General features: G+C 39.9%; 1 protein-coding gene across 1 annotated transcript in view; it reads right to left on the bottom strand.

The window, feature by feature from the left end:
- Window positions 1-336: 336 nt before the first annotated feature.
- LOC133535178 (contactin-3-like) overlaps window positions 337-14,228 on the bottom strand; it is a 262,937-nt gene continuing 249,045 nt past the window's right edge. Inside the window, exon 23 of the mRNA XM_061874750.1 lies at window positions 337-10,831. Within this exon, the coding sequence (XP_061730734.1) occupies window positions 10,740-10,831 (92 nt within the window). The 3' untranslated portion in view covers window positions 337-10,739. The remainder of the gene's footprint in view (window positions 10,832-14,228) is intronic.

The following is a 14,228-nucleotide window of genomic DNA, read 5'->3' as shown; positions in this document are numbered from 1 at the left end:
TTTACGGCCCGCCCCTCAGTATTATTGTCCGGGTGGAAATCGGGAGAAATTCGGGAGGGTCTCTGAACTTTGGGAGTCTCCCGGGAAAATTAAGAGGCTTGACGAGTATGAGTATTGCGGGCCAGAGTTTGACACCCATGCTATAGCTCATCTCCAAGTCACACATTCTTTGACTATCAATTTAGGTACTGAGCTATTCTGTCACCAACAATAGAACCTGTCTACAGAATATTGAACAAAAATTCATGAGTGGGCATGACGAGTACTATTATTCGGAAGAAGTGTGGTGCGTGATGCGTTCAGTACAGGCAGGCAAAGAGAACAATGTCTGGAATAAACCATTTTTATTTTAGAAAAATCCAACACAAATCCACAAACAATGATTAACATGCACAATTTTAGTATACAAGACAAAACAGTTACTTTTCAATGTGAAAATCCGACTCTACACGTCAGTATCTCACAGAGATCATCGATTAATACAGCAGTATTAGGCTGGAGTGGACAGCCCACGATATCCGAGCATTAAGTTCGTCTTGGGTGGCCATGTTTGAAAAATATACTCAAGGTATTTATTTACACGGTTGGAAACACACTTTCAAGAAACAACCACAGACGTCACTTTGAACGGGTCATCCTTTGAAAAACAAGCTGCTTTGTCTGATCAATACATTGTTTATCGATGTGTGGAATAGTCTACTGATGTAAGTCCTACTGCAAACTTTATGTACTACAAACTAAAACACAGCATTTTTATTTGTTTTAAAAATGAATAGACAGAAAAAAACATTGTTGCTAAGGGAACACTTGAGGTGTTAAAATGGTATTTTCTTGCCTCTAACATAAAACTATACAATAATAACTTGAGCTCCGATCGGATGATCAGTAAAATATGTTAATACGTTATCCCATGGCTCCCAGTGGGTGTTGTTGGCATCTTAAGATGGCCGATGTGAACATTTATCAATCAAAACAGCAATCATAAAAACCTATGAGCCTAAACAATAGTAAGCAATTACATCCAAGCATACGAACACATTTCTGGTAACACTGGGGAACAACTACAAAATAAATGTGGTAGGAGTTTATACCTGTTTATGAACAGCATATACCAAAGTATAGCATTCGTGTTCAGCATTTTCTATGTTGTGATTGGACAAAAATAATACAAAAATCACAATGTATTTAAAAAAGATATATATGTATACATCATTCCCTGTGCAAGATCTGTTCTTTGCAACAGTGTGGGGTTATATCACAAATCGGTAATCTAAACTGATCGAGGAAATCTGATAGCATATTTTCAATTTACCGGAAAAAAAAGGTCTAATATCTCAGGCACAAGATTTGATGTTCCCCAGTGTAATCGATAACACACCAAGGCCAGAGCAATAAGACTGTATACGTCGGTCAAGATAGGGCAATTGCTAAAGGATATTATGTCAGTGATGTCCAGCATTGAACGAGAAGATCTGAACCGATTTTTTACCACCTTATGAAGAACTGTAACTGATAACAAATGGTAGCTGCAATTTCTTTTCAAAAAGTATACCACGGTTGTTTAAAAAATACTGGTGTGACCAGGACAGTAATCGTTTAGTTGTGTTGTTTAAACAATCTCAGGACATTTAATCGATTGCTACGAGACTGTTCGGATTGTCTTAGACGTTTTGCCTCTCAATCGAGCAGGCTTAGTCACTTCATGCTCACAGACTTCCAGATGACACCATGCCGAACCCTGAGTTCAATTCGGAATCAGGGAAAACAAACATTTTTACAGCAAATTCCTAAAAACGCTAGATTGTTCCTGTTGTGTAGAGGAACTTGGACCGCTGGGAACACATTGCCAGATCTTTGCATTGACAATGCCTCAGAACACTTGATGTGGGATCTAAACAGATGATGTCGTTGTGGCTTGTGCAGCCCTTTGAGACCCTTGTGATTTGGGGACTTATAAATAAAAATTGATTAATTGATTAAGCACTGGGGTCCAAATTTCTGATTTACATAACTGAGGCATTCCTCAAGGATCTCAATTAAGTCCTTTACTTTTTGGATTGTTTGTGGTGTTTTATTGTATTGTATGTTTTATGTATTTATGTAGACACCGCCTTGAAAAGGAGATTCTACATCTCAAGGGGATATCCCAAATACATTTAAATTGTAATATGGTTTATGTAACCAATGTGTTGACATAGCTTGTTTACTTCGGATGTAGTCAAATGTTCAAAATCTTCACTATACTAGCCGTGTTCCTCAATGATGAATTTTAGATGCTCTCATTTGGGCTATTTAACTGGAGTTCTGTTCAAAAAACCTGTTTTTTGAACCTGCTCAGTGGCCTTCTGGTTAGAGTGTCCGCCCTGAGATTGGTAGGTCGAGAGTTCAAAACAAAGACTATAAAAATGGGACCACCAATTACCTCAGCATCAAGGGTTGTCATTGGGGGTTAAATCACCAAAATGATTCCCGAGCCCGGCCAACGCTCACTGCTCCCCTCACCTCACCTCCCAGAGGGTGGAACAAGGGGATGGGTCAAATGCAGAGGGTAATTTCACCACACCTAGTGTGTGTGACTATCAGTGGTACTTTAACTTTAGTCTGCTCAGTGGCCTTGTGGTTAGAGTATCCGCCCTGAGATTGGTAGGTCGAGAGTTCAAACCAAAGACTATAAAAATGGGACCACCAATCACCTCAGCATCAAGGGTTGTCATTGGGGGTTAAATCACCAAAATGATTCCCGAGCCCGGCCAACGCTCACTGCTCCCCTCACCTCCCAGAGGGTGGAACAAGGGGATGGGTCAAATGCAGAGGGTAATTTCACCACACCTAGTGTGTGTGTGTGACCTTTAGTGGTACTTTAACTTTAACTTGTAAGAGACTCACAGTTTTTGCAGGCGGATTTTTAAGATCCCCAGAGATTATCTTTCTTTGATTACTTTTTTTAAACGCAGCAGAGTGCTCTGATACTGACAAAATGAATAGAAAACAATCAATTGTCCACTGAAGAAGATGCTGGTTCTCCGGAATATATAAAATAAGACTAACAGGGAAGGGAGAAGTCTGGCCCCTTGGTCCTTCTGTAAATGTAGTCCCCAAAACAATTCAGTTGAATATCCCGGCTGGAGAGAATAAACACTTTGGATGCTCAGACTATCATTGTTCTATACGAGTCTGTGAGCATGGGATGCGAAGCCAAACGTCTTCTAAGACAGTGTTCCCCAACCTTTTTTCCACCAGGGACGGGTTTAATGTATGCATTATATTCACGGACCGGCTTTCTTCGTGCAAATCAGCCTTTGTCCACAGTCTGGCGCATTACAATGTTATATAAACATTGATGTGCATTGTCCCATTAGAACTACAATGGAGTTGTAATATACATCTATTAACAAGCCTATTGGTGTGTTTAGTGGGACAGGCGAAAGTTAAGTCTGAGAAAACACGGTCGTTTATGAATTAGATACCGTATTTTTCGGAGTATAAATCGCACCTGCCGAAAATGCATGATAAAGAAGGAAAAAAACATATATAAGTCGCACTGGAGTATAAGTCGCATTTTTTGGGGGGAAATGTATTTGATAAAACCCAACACCAAGAATAGACATTTGAAAGGCAATTTAAAATAAATAAAGAATAGCGAACAACAGGCTGAATAAGCGTACGTTATATGACGCATAAATTACCAATTAACGTAACATATTATGGTAAGAGTCATCCAAATAACTATAACATATAGAACATGCTATATGTTTACCAAACAATCTGTCACTCCTAATCGCTAAATCCGATTAAATCTTATACGTCTAGTCTCATACGTGAATGAGATAAATGATATGATTTGATATTTTACGTTAATGTGTTAACAATTTCACAGATAGTCGCACCCCTGGCCAAACTATGAAAAAAACTGCGACTTATAGTCCGAAAAATACGGTAATGTTTCCGTGGGGACCACTGTTCTAAAACAAAACCCAAAATGTCCAGATACGATCGATTTCAATGACCTGGATGAATGAGAATATTCACAGGCATGTTTGAAAATGAACTCCCGTTTTTTTCAAATCACTATAAAGCACTTCACTACAACAGATACTAAAGTAAAAAAAAAAAAAAACAAAGAAAACATCACTTTGGCTAGATCGTGAAATAGTGACAGACATCATTGAATGTAACAATTTAGTGTTGCCAATCAACCTATCCCCAGGTGCATGTCTTTGGAGGTGGGAGGAAGCCGGCGTACCCGGAAGGAACCCATGCATTCACGGGGAGAACATGCAAACTCCACACAGAAAGATCCTGAGCCTGGATTTGAACCCAGGACTGCAGGACCTTCGTATTGTGAGGCAGACGCACTAACCCCTCTTCCACCGTGAAGCTAAATCCAATGAAATGTTATATGTCTAGTCTCGTATGTGAATGAGATAAATACTATGATTTGATATTTTACGGTAATGTGTTGAACAATTTCACACATAGTCGCACCCCCGGCTAAACTATGAAAAAAACTGCGACTTATAGTCCGAAAAATACGGTAATGTTTCTGTGGGGACCACTGTTCTAAAACAAACCCAAAATGTCCAGATACGATCGATTTCAATGACCTGGATGAATGAGAATATTCACAGGCATGTTTGAAAATGAACTCCCGTTTTTTTCAAATCACTATAAAGCACTTCACTACAACAGATACTAAAGTAAAAAAAAAACAAACAAAGAAAACATCACTTTGGCTAGATCGTGAAATAGTGACAGACATCATTGAATGTAACACAACAACATGAGTAGAAGGAAGGAGGCCGACAGTCAATCAGTGAACTGAAATATGAGAATAGGAGGACCGAAAAACCCAAATCCCATTGACGAGTCTGCGTTAGTTTCATCATAGAGTTTGCATCGTTTAATGAAACAAGTCATGTAGCAGACAGGACATCGTGATTATGCCAGCCTTTTTTTTTTTTTACGAGGCCTCTGAGGTCTGCCCACCTGTTCAGATGGCGGAGTGAGGACATGCAGTCACCTTGGATCGGTTGCTTGTGCTTTCGACTTTGAGAGGCGGGAGAGTGCAAAACTGCGGATGATGATAGCCTCCCAGCTGATGTGCACAGCCCCCATGGTTCCATGTGTTCAGCAAAGGCACGGTAATGTGTAGCAGTTGGCCCCGTGGTTCCACATCCGTATGGGCGCTATCGTGTCTGCAGTAATCACACCGCAGCTCTTACTTTTGAAAGGCTCATCCACGTGATGAAGGGGGGGTCAACCGGAGGGTGGGGGGGTCAACCGGAGGGTGGGGGGCAATGAAGCTCCCTCATCTTCTTTCCTCACTATTCAGTCTAGTCTGAGGTTGATGTTAAAATGCCAACCATGCTTTTTACTCCATTTTTTGGACCGACTTTTTACTCTGTACATTTCCTTCAATGACCCAGACATTGCATACCATCATTTTTATTAATTGTACCCAACATTCTGGGAAATGACAGGTTTTGTAACTTTTAAAAAAACAAGATTCAGGCTGAATCCAAATTTTACACCAGTCTTTCGCCCTCGGTTTTGCACGTCAACTATGCGAGGCTCAGCGGGCGTCTGCCGTCAAAGCGTTCCGGGCGGCATTTTACCTTTCGCGAAGAAAAATGTCCTATTCTTGCATTTTATTTTTTTTTTCTGTCGGAACAGTTTGAATCGCAAAAAGGATACAAGTTTATTCAGAATTTCCTCTAGTGGAAATCAAGAAGGGAGAAAGTGTCATGATCCGTTGTCCGGATCATGTTTTAGTTGAGAAATTGTACGGAATATGTCCTTAACTGGGCAATCTACTAATAAAAAATTCAATTTGTGAGTCTTCTGTTTGTTTTGGACTCCTTTGGTTCCTGTTTGTGCACCTCCTGAGTTTGTTTAGTCACCATAGTTACGTATTATTTTCACCTGCCTCTGTTGTTCCGGACGCTCACCTGTTTGCTGACATTATTTAAGCCTGCCTTTGCCAGTCACTCGTCCTGGCTTCTTTGTTTGCTTCACGCCACTGTTACGTAAGGTGCTTGCCTCCCAACCCCCCGCTAAGTATCCAGTTTCAAGTGCTACCGGCACCTTGTTCCGTCCGATGATTTTTGTTTCGTACCTCCTCAGAGTTTTTTGAACATTAAAATAGGTTCCTACCTGTAAGTCCTGTCCGGAGTCGTCCGTTTTGCATCCCGGGAGAACGAACCGCGCAGCAAGCTGCGTAAACCCCACCGTAACAGAAAGTGCAAGATTTTACGAAAGATGACGAGAACATTTGCAAACACTCCTGTCCGAAGGACAAGTTTTCAGTGACGTTTTTTTGATACCGTTTTAACATTTAGTATTAATTTGATATTATTGGCTTCAACTGTTTCTTAAAGCAGAGTCTAAATAAAATAAAGCAAATGTGAGTAAAACCTGAGAGGCAGCTATTGTGCTTAAGCTGTACTTTTTCTATCTGTGCAAGGACAAACGCTTCTTGTCTGAGGGGTGGCCTCAGCCGCAGATGCTATCTGTGTTTTAACCCTCTAACAGCCAAGGACAACAAACGACCTCAACGCAGATAAGACGACAGCACGCAGACGAAGCAGAGACAACAAGGACCTAATTGCAGATAAGATGACAGCACGCAGGCGAAGCAGAGACAAGGCGAAATCACAAGGCCCCAGCACATTCTGTCACGTATTGTGCGTACTGGACCTGCTTGGCATAATATATGTGACCACTCCTTTTAGAGGTTGTCTCAGTGACGTAGACTGGGGAACTCCTGAATAAGTAGAGAGACGCGGGACCTGGACCAAAGAGCGTAGGGCGAGACTGTGACTAAGTGTGCAGCTTCATGCGTTCTCATGAGCTAAATTGAACTCTGTCTCTGCATGGTTCCTTGCTTCTTGTCTGTTTAATAGATGTCATCAGTGTTTTAACCTTACCAATGACCTTTGTCAGGTCGCTTTTGAGAAATAGATTTTAATCTCAACAAGTCTTTACCTGGTTAAATAAAGAAAAATGACATTGGAACTCATGACTGATAACAGAGCAAATCTAATCTAAGAATAAACCATGTTTAGAATGTTTTTTTTTTGGTTTTAAAGTCACTCATCAGAATGACTTAGCTAACGCAACAGCTCTACATAATTTAGCTTCTGAATACTATTCACTTTTTTATAGCGTATTGACTAGGGATGCACCAAAATGAAAATTTGTGGCCGAAGCCAAAGCCGAATAAAATTTAAACGCTCGGCCGAAGGCCGAATACCGAATAATGAATGCAGTTTTTCACAATTTTTTTAACATTGCATAAATAGCCTAGAATAAATATTTAGACATGTTTTTCAAATACAGTATTTTTTTATTGAATATTGACATTTTTTAAATATTCCAGTAGCCTTTGCTTTTCAAAAAAAGCACAAAGTTGTTCATTTATATTAGGCCTTCAAACAAAACATGCATTCCAAAAAAAAAAAAAAGTGCATTAAAGTGGATAAACCCACAACAAATAAATGGGTTGTACTTGTATAGCGCTTTTCTACCTTCAAGGTACTCAAAGCGCTTTGACACTACTTCCACATTTACCCATTCACACACTGATGGAGGGAGCTGCCATGCAAGGCGCCAACCAGCACCCATCAGGAGCAAGGGTGAAGTGTCTTGCTCAGGACACAACGGACGTGACGAGGATGGTTCTAGGTGGGATTTGAACCAGTGACCCTCGGGTTGCGCACGGCCACTCTTTCACTGCGCCACGCCGTCCCTAATAATATGACTCCTTTAATGCGCCCTATAATCCGGTGCACCTTATCTATGAAAAGAGATCAAAAATAGACCATTCATTGGCAGTGCGCCCTATGGTCCGGAAAATACGGTAGATTATATATATATTTATTGAACAAGATTAAAATCAGTGCTATTATTTGAGTGGGCCCGGACTGCTATGTAGTGGAAAATCAATCAATCGACTGATAGTCTTAGGAACCCTTCCCTCACTGACTGAATGAATTATTGTCCTGTTGGCAAAAGTCTGCTTAGCCACAGTAGATATGCTAATAATGTAAACAGAAGGCTCAAGTAAATCTCAATAAGTGTGTGCTTGTAACCTCATACACTTATACAGGTAGCCTACACAACAGGCTAATAATGTAAACAGAGGCCCCACTAAATCTCAATAAGTGTGTGCTTGTAACCTCATACACTTATACAGGTACACAACATATCCCAACGTCACTGCACGTTGGTTGATTGCGTCACCGCGTCAAAAAATTGCGTCACACGCCACTATTCGGCCTTGTTTTTAACTCATTCCACCGAAAGGCCGAATGTGGCTTTTTTTGCCATATATGGCCGAATATATTCGGTTACCGATTATTCGGTGCATCCCTAGTATTGACGAATAGTGTACGACTAGTGGCGTCTCATTTCTTAGGCCGTGTTTTTCACCACGAGATCTGATTCGAGGGTGAGGGGCAAGAGTAAATTGGGATTCAGCCCTGACTTAAGGAAGTTAAAAAACGTATTGGGGTGTTACCATTTAGTGGTCAATTTTACGGATTATGTACTGTACTGTGCAATCTACTAATAAAAGTCTCAATCAATCAAAAAAGCCTTAGGAAGGTTTAATTATTTCAATACATATTTACTCATCTATGGGGATGGATCGTTATTGGCATTCTCCCACAGGGCTTTCTGTCATTTGAGTCGAATTTTGAAACACAGGCAAAAAAAAACAGTAATTTATGTTACGGATGTCTGGAAAACCCCCCAAAATCAACTATGTTTGCACTCCGGCGAAGGCACTATCACTGATGTAGTCCTCTGTGCACTGGACCAGGGGATCATCTGCAGAGTACACTATTTGGTAATAGTCGTGAGATTCAGAGCACAGGCCATATTCATGTAAAAAGACGAACAATACACATGGGATCTGTTCGACATGGAAGTGTTGCACGCATCTCTTCTCCATGAAAAACAATCTTTTCACGAGACTGATAAAACCGAGAGTGATGGCCATTTATTATTTAAGGGGGGAAGATGGAGAGACATCACTGTATTGGTCGAAAAGACCTGATGCTCACAAGTCAATCACTGGGATTACTAGGATTGCAAATTGGATTTGTTTGGCCAAACAGCTGATGTGACAGAATTTACTGTAACACATTTGGTAAGAGAAACTTCACGTTTGAGATGGTTAACAAAGAGCAGAAGGGACGATTGGATCATCTTTCCACAGAGCGGTTGACCTTAAAGGGGAACATTATCACCAGACCTATGTAAGCGTCAATATATACCTTGATGTTGCAGAAAAAAGACCGTATATTTTTTTAACCGATTTCCGAACTCTAAATGGGTTAATTTTGGCGAATTAAACGCCTTTCTATTTAGCCCTCTTGAAGCGATGACGTCAGTACGTGACGTTGCCTAGGTAAGAAAGCCGCCATTTTCATTTTCTCAAACACATTACAAACACCGGGTCTCAGCTCTGTTAGTTTCCGTTTTTTCAACTATTTTTTTGGAACCTTGGAGACGTCATGCCTCGTCGGTGTGTTGTCGGAGGGTGTAATAACACTAACAGGGAGGGATTCAAGTTGCACCACTGGCCCGAAGATGCCAAAGTGGCAAGAAATCTGCCGCCAGACCCCCGTTGAATGTGCCGGAGTGTCTGCACATTTTACCGGCGATGCTAAGACAGACATGGCACAGAGATGTATGGATAACCTGCAGATGCATTTGCAACGATGAAGTCAGCGAAATCACAAAGGTGAGTTTTGTTGATGTTGTTGACTAATGTACTAATCAGACATATTTGGTCGCGGTGTGACTGCCAGCTAATCGATGCTAACATGCTATTTAGGCTATGATTGTATGTACATTTGAAACTATATTATGTTTCCTTCCACCCACAAAAAAACACTTATCAATCGACGGATTTAAGTTGCTCCAGTGTCACAAGATGCGAAAGTCCTGATCGTTTGGTCCGCACATTTTACCGGCGATGCTAGCGCAGCTATTCGGCCATGCTATGGCTATGAATAGCGTCAATAGCTATGCGCTCAATAGCTTCAGTTTCTTCTTCAATATTTTCATACTCCAACCATCCGTTTCAATACATGCGTAATCTGTTGAATCGCTTAAACCGCTGAAATCCGAGTCTGAATCCGAGCTAATGTCGCTATATCTTGCTGTGTTTGTTTACATTGGCAGCACTGTATGACGTCACAGGAAAATCAAAAGTGGCTTCAAGAGAGCGAAAATAAGGCACTTTAAAGCTTTTTTTTAGGGACATTCCGGGACCGGTAAAATTTTGAAAACATTTTTAAAAAATACAACAAGCCACTGGGAACTGATTTTTATTGTTTTTAACCCTTTTGAAATTGTGATAATGATCCCCTTTAGGAATATACCATTTCAATATTTCTTAATTTTGTATGGAATGAATGTGTAAAATTGATTTTAAGGCATTGGCATTGTTACCAGATATAAAGAAGAAGTCATTTCGACGACATTAACCTCGAAAATGCAAAAAGCATGGTGGCACTTGTAACTATATTGTACGGTATCATGCACTCAAATCATTACATCCTCGTCACGAAGTCTTTACCGATAACAACCCCCTTTGAATATTTTGGCCTTTGGAGAACCCCAAGTCCTACCGCCGTCCCCTGGGCCCTCCGATGGAGGGGTAACATGGGGACAGGCTCACTCAAGGGACCGCTGGGAAGGAATGAAGTGTTGAAGGTCCTGACTAGACATCACCAGATGAAACAGGCCACGGCACTGATGAGGACCACAGCCAGGTTTAATGGGTTGAGACAGTTTGCTCCTGATCCCCGCGCTCCCATGCCTGCAATGAAAACCATCAGATCAGCTTTTGATGAACCAGAAATAGCTCCACTCCAAGACGTCCCTGCCATCATTAATCTGAAGAGACCGAACAGGAGAAGTATCTCACACTTCTCATTTTGTAGAGCACATAAACAAATCTAAATCCACGATTACATTCAAGCAAATGGCTGGACAATAGGGCTGCGAATCTTTGGGTGTCCCACGATTTGATTCAATATCGATTCTTGGGGGTCATGATTCGAGTATAAATCGATTTTTTCAATTCAACGCGATTCTCGATTCAAAAACGATATTTTTCCGATTCAAAAGGATTCTGTATTCATTCAATACATAGGATTTCAGCAGGATCTACCCCAGTCTGCTGACATGCTAGCAGAGTAGTAGATGTTTGTAAAAAGCTTATATAATTGCAAAAGGACAATGTTTTATCAACTGATTGCAATCATTTAAATTTGTTTTAACTATTAAACGAACCAAAAATATGACTTATTTTATCTTTGTGAAAATATTGGACACGATGCAAGTGTAAGCCACTGTTAAAAGTTAAAGTACCAATGATTGTCACACAGACACTAGGTGTGGCGAAATTATTCTCTGCATTTGACCCATCACCCTTGATCACCCCCTGGGAGGTGAGGGGAGCAGTGGGCAGCAGCAGTGCCGCGCCCGGGAATTATTTCAATCAATCAATCAATCAATGTTTACTTATATAGCCCTAAATCACTAGTGTCTCAAAGGGCTGCACAAACCACTACGACATCCTCGGTAGGCCCACATAAGGGCAAGGAAAACTCACACCCAGTGGGACGTCGGTGACAATACTGACTATGAGAACATGATACTGTGAAAGATCAATCCATAATGGATCCAACACAGTCGCGAGAGTCCAGTCCAAAGCGGATCCAACACAGCAGCGAGAGTCCCGTTCACAGCGGAGCCAGCAGGAAACCATCCCAAGAGGAGGCTGATCAGCAGCGCAGAGATGTCCCCAGCCGATACACAGGCGAGCAGTACATGGCCACCGGATCGGACCGGACTCCCTCCACAAAGGAGAGTGGAACATAGAAGAAAAAGAAAAGAAACGGCAGATCAACTGGTCTGAAAAGGGAGTCTATTTAAAGGCTAGAGCATACAAATGAGTTTTAAGGTGAGACTTAAATGCTTCTACTGAGGTAGCATCTCGAACTGTTACCGGGAGGGCATTCCAGAGTACTGGAGCCCGAAATGAAAAAGCTCTACAGCCCGCAGACTTTTTTTGGGCTTTGGGGATCACTAATAAGCCGGAGTCCTTTGAACGCAGATTTCTTGCCGGGACATATGGTACAATACAATCGGCAAGATAGGATGGAGCTAGACCGTGTAGTATTTTATACATAAGTAGTAGAACCTTAAAGTCACATCTTAAGTGCACAGGAAGCCAGTGATTTAACCCCCAATTCCAACCCTTGATGCTGAGTGGTAATGGGTCCCATTTTTTTATAGTCTTTGGTATGACTCGGCTGGGGTTTGAACTCACAACCTACCGATCTCAGGGCAGACACTCTAACCACTAGGCCACTGAGTAGTAACTGTGTTCTTTTATTTTATTTTTTATAAATGTTTAATGATAATGTCAATGAGGGATTTTTAATCACTGCTATGCTGAAATTATAACTAATATTGATACTGTTGTTGATAATATTCATTTTTGTTTCACTACTTTTGGTTTGTGTCTCCTCTCAATTGCTCTGTTTATTGCAGTTCTGAGTGTTGCTGGGTCAGCTTTGGTTTTGGAATTGGATTGCATTGTTATGGTATTGCTGTGTAGTGGTTTGTTGGATTAAAAAAAACAACAAAAAAAACACGATTTTTTTAAAGATGAGAATCGATTTTGAATCGCACAATGTGAGAATCGCGATTCGTATTCGAATCGATTTTTTCCCACACCCTTACCGGACAAGGACTTTTTTTTGGCGCAATTTGGGAGCACTGGTTATCAATTATTACTTTGTCATTCCCCACAGGGATCAGAAAATGTTCACACCGTCACTGAATTGAAATATTGTTGCAAGCCTTAAGGTGAGTTTATTTGATCTATTATCTATTTCAGGGGTCACCAACCTTTTTGAAACCAAGAGCTACTTCTTGGGTACTGATTAATGCGAAGGGCTACCAGTTTGATACACACTTAAATAAATGGCCAGAAATAGCCAGTTTGCTCTATTTACCTTTAATAAACAAATCTCTATATATATATATACATATAAAAATGTGTATTTCTGTCCGTCATTCCGTCGTACATTTTTTTTCCTTTTACAGAAGGTTTTTTGTAGAGAATAAATGATGAAAGAAAACACTTAATTGAACGGTTTGAAAGAGGAGAAAACACGAAAAAAATTAAATTCAATTTCGACTCTTTAAGAATCAAAATTCAACCGAAAAAAATGAAGAGAAAAACTAGCTATTTCGAATCTTTTTGAAAAAATTACAAACATAATTTATGCAACATCATTAGTAATTTTTCCTGATTATGATTAAATTTAGAATTTTGATGACATGTTTTAAATCCACTTTTAAATTAAATTTAAATTTGATTCTACAGATTTTCTAGATTTGCCAGAATATTTTTATTTTATTTTAATCATAATAAGTTTGAAGAAATATTTCACAAATATTCTTCGTTGAAAAAAAAGAAGCTAAAATGGAGAATTAAATTAAAATGTATTTATTATTCTTTACAATAAAAATACAAATTTACTTGAACATTGATTTAAATTGTCAGGAAAGAAGAGGAAGGAATTTAAAAGGTAAAAAGTAATACGCGTTTAAAAATCCTAAACTCCTTTTAAAGGTTGCATTTTTTTCTCTAAAATTGTCTTTCTGAAAGTTATAAGAAGCAAAGTAAAAAAAAAAAAAAGAATTTATTCAAATAAGTGAAGACCGAGTCTTTAAAATATTTTCTCGGATTTTCAAATTCTATTTGAGTTTTGTCTCTCTTAGAATTAAAAATGTCGAGCAAAGCCAGACCAGCTTGCTAGTAAATAAATATAATTGAAGAAATAGAGGCAGCTCACTGGTAAGTGCTGCTATTTGAGCTATTTTTAGAACAGGCCAGCGAGCGACTCATCTGGTCCTTACGGGCGACCTGGTGCCCGCGTTTCATCCCCCAGGACAGGGGTTGGCAACCCAAAATGTTGAAAGAGCCATATTGGACTTAAAATTTAAAAAAAAATCTGTCTGGAGCCGCAAAAAATGAAAAGCCGTGTTATAATGAAGAAAACACATGACATACAGTAAGTGTCTTTATTAGCCTACTATCAAAATCTTTGTTGACAGAAATGTTGAATTACAATATTTATTCTAACCATTTTTACAACATTGGAAAACATTAGTAAAACAGAGCCTTCTCAGAGGCT

The sequence above is a fragment of the Nerophis ophidion genome, linkage group LG16 (assembly GCF_033978795.1).
Source record: "Nerophis ophidion isolate RoL-2023_Sa linkage group LG16, RoL_Noph_v1.0, whole genome shotgun sequence".
NCBI classification, from domain to species: Eukaryota; Metazoa; Chordata; class Actinopteri; order Syngnathiformes; family Syngnathidae; genus Nerophis; species Nerophis ophidion.
Note: the sequence above shows the minus strand (reverse complement) of the source record. Positions and strands in the feature narration are given on the sequence as shown.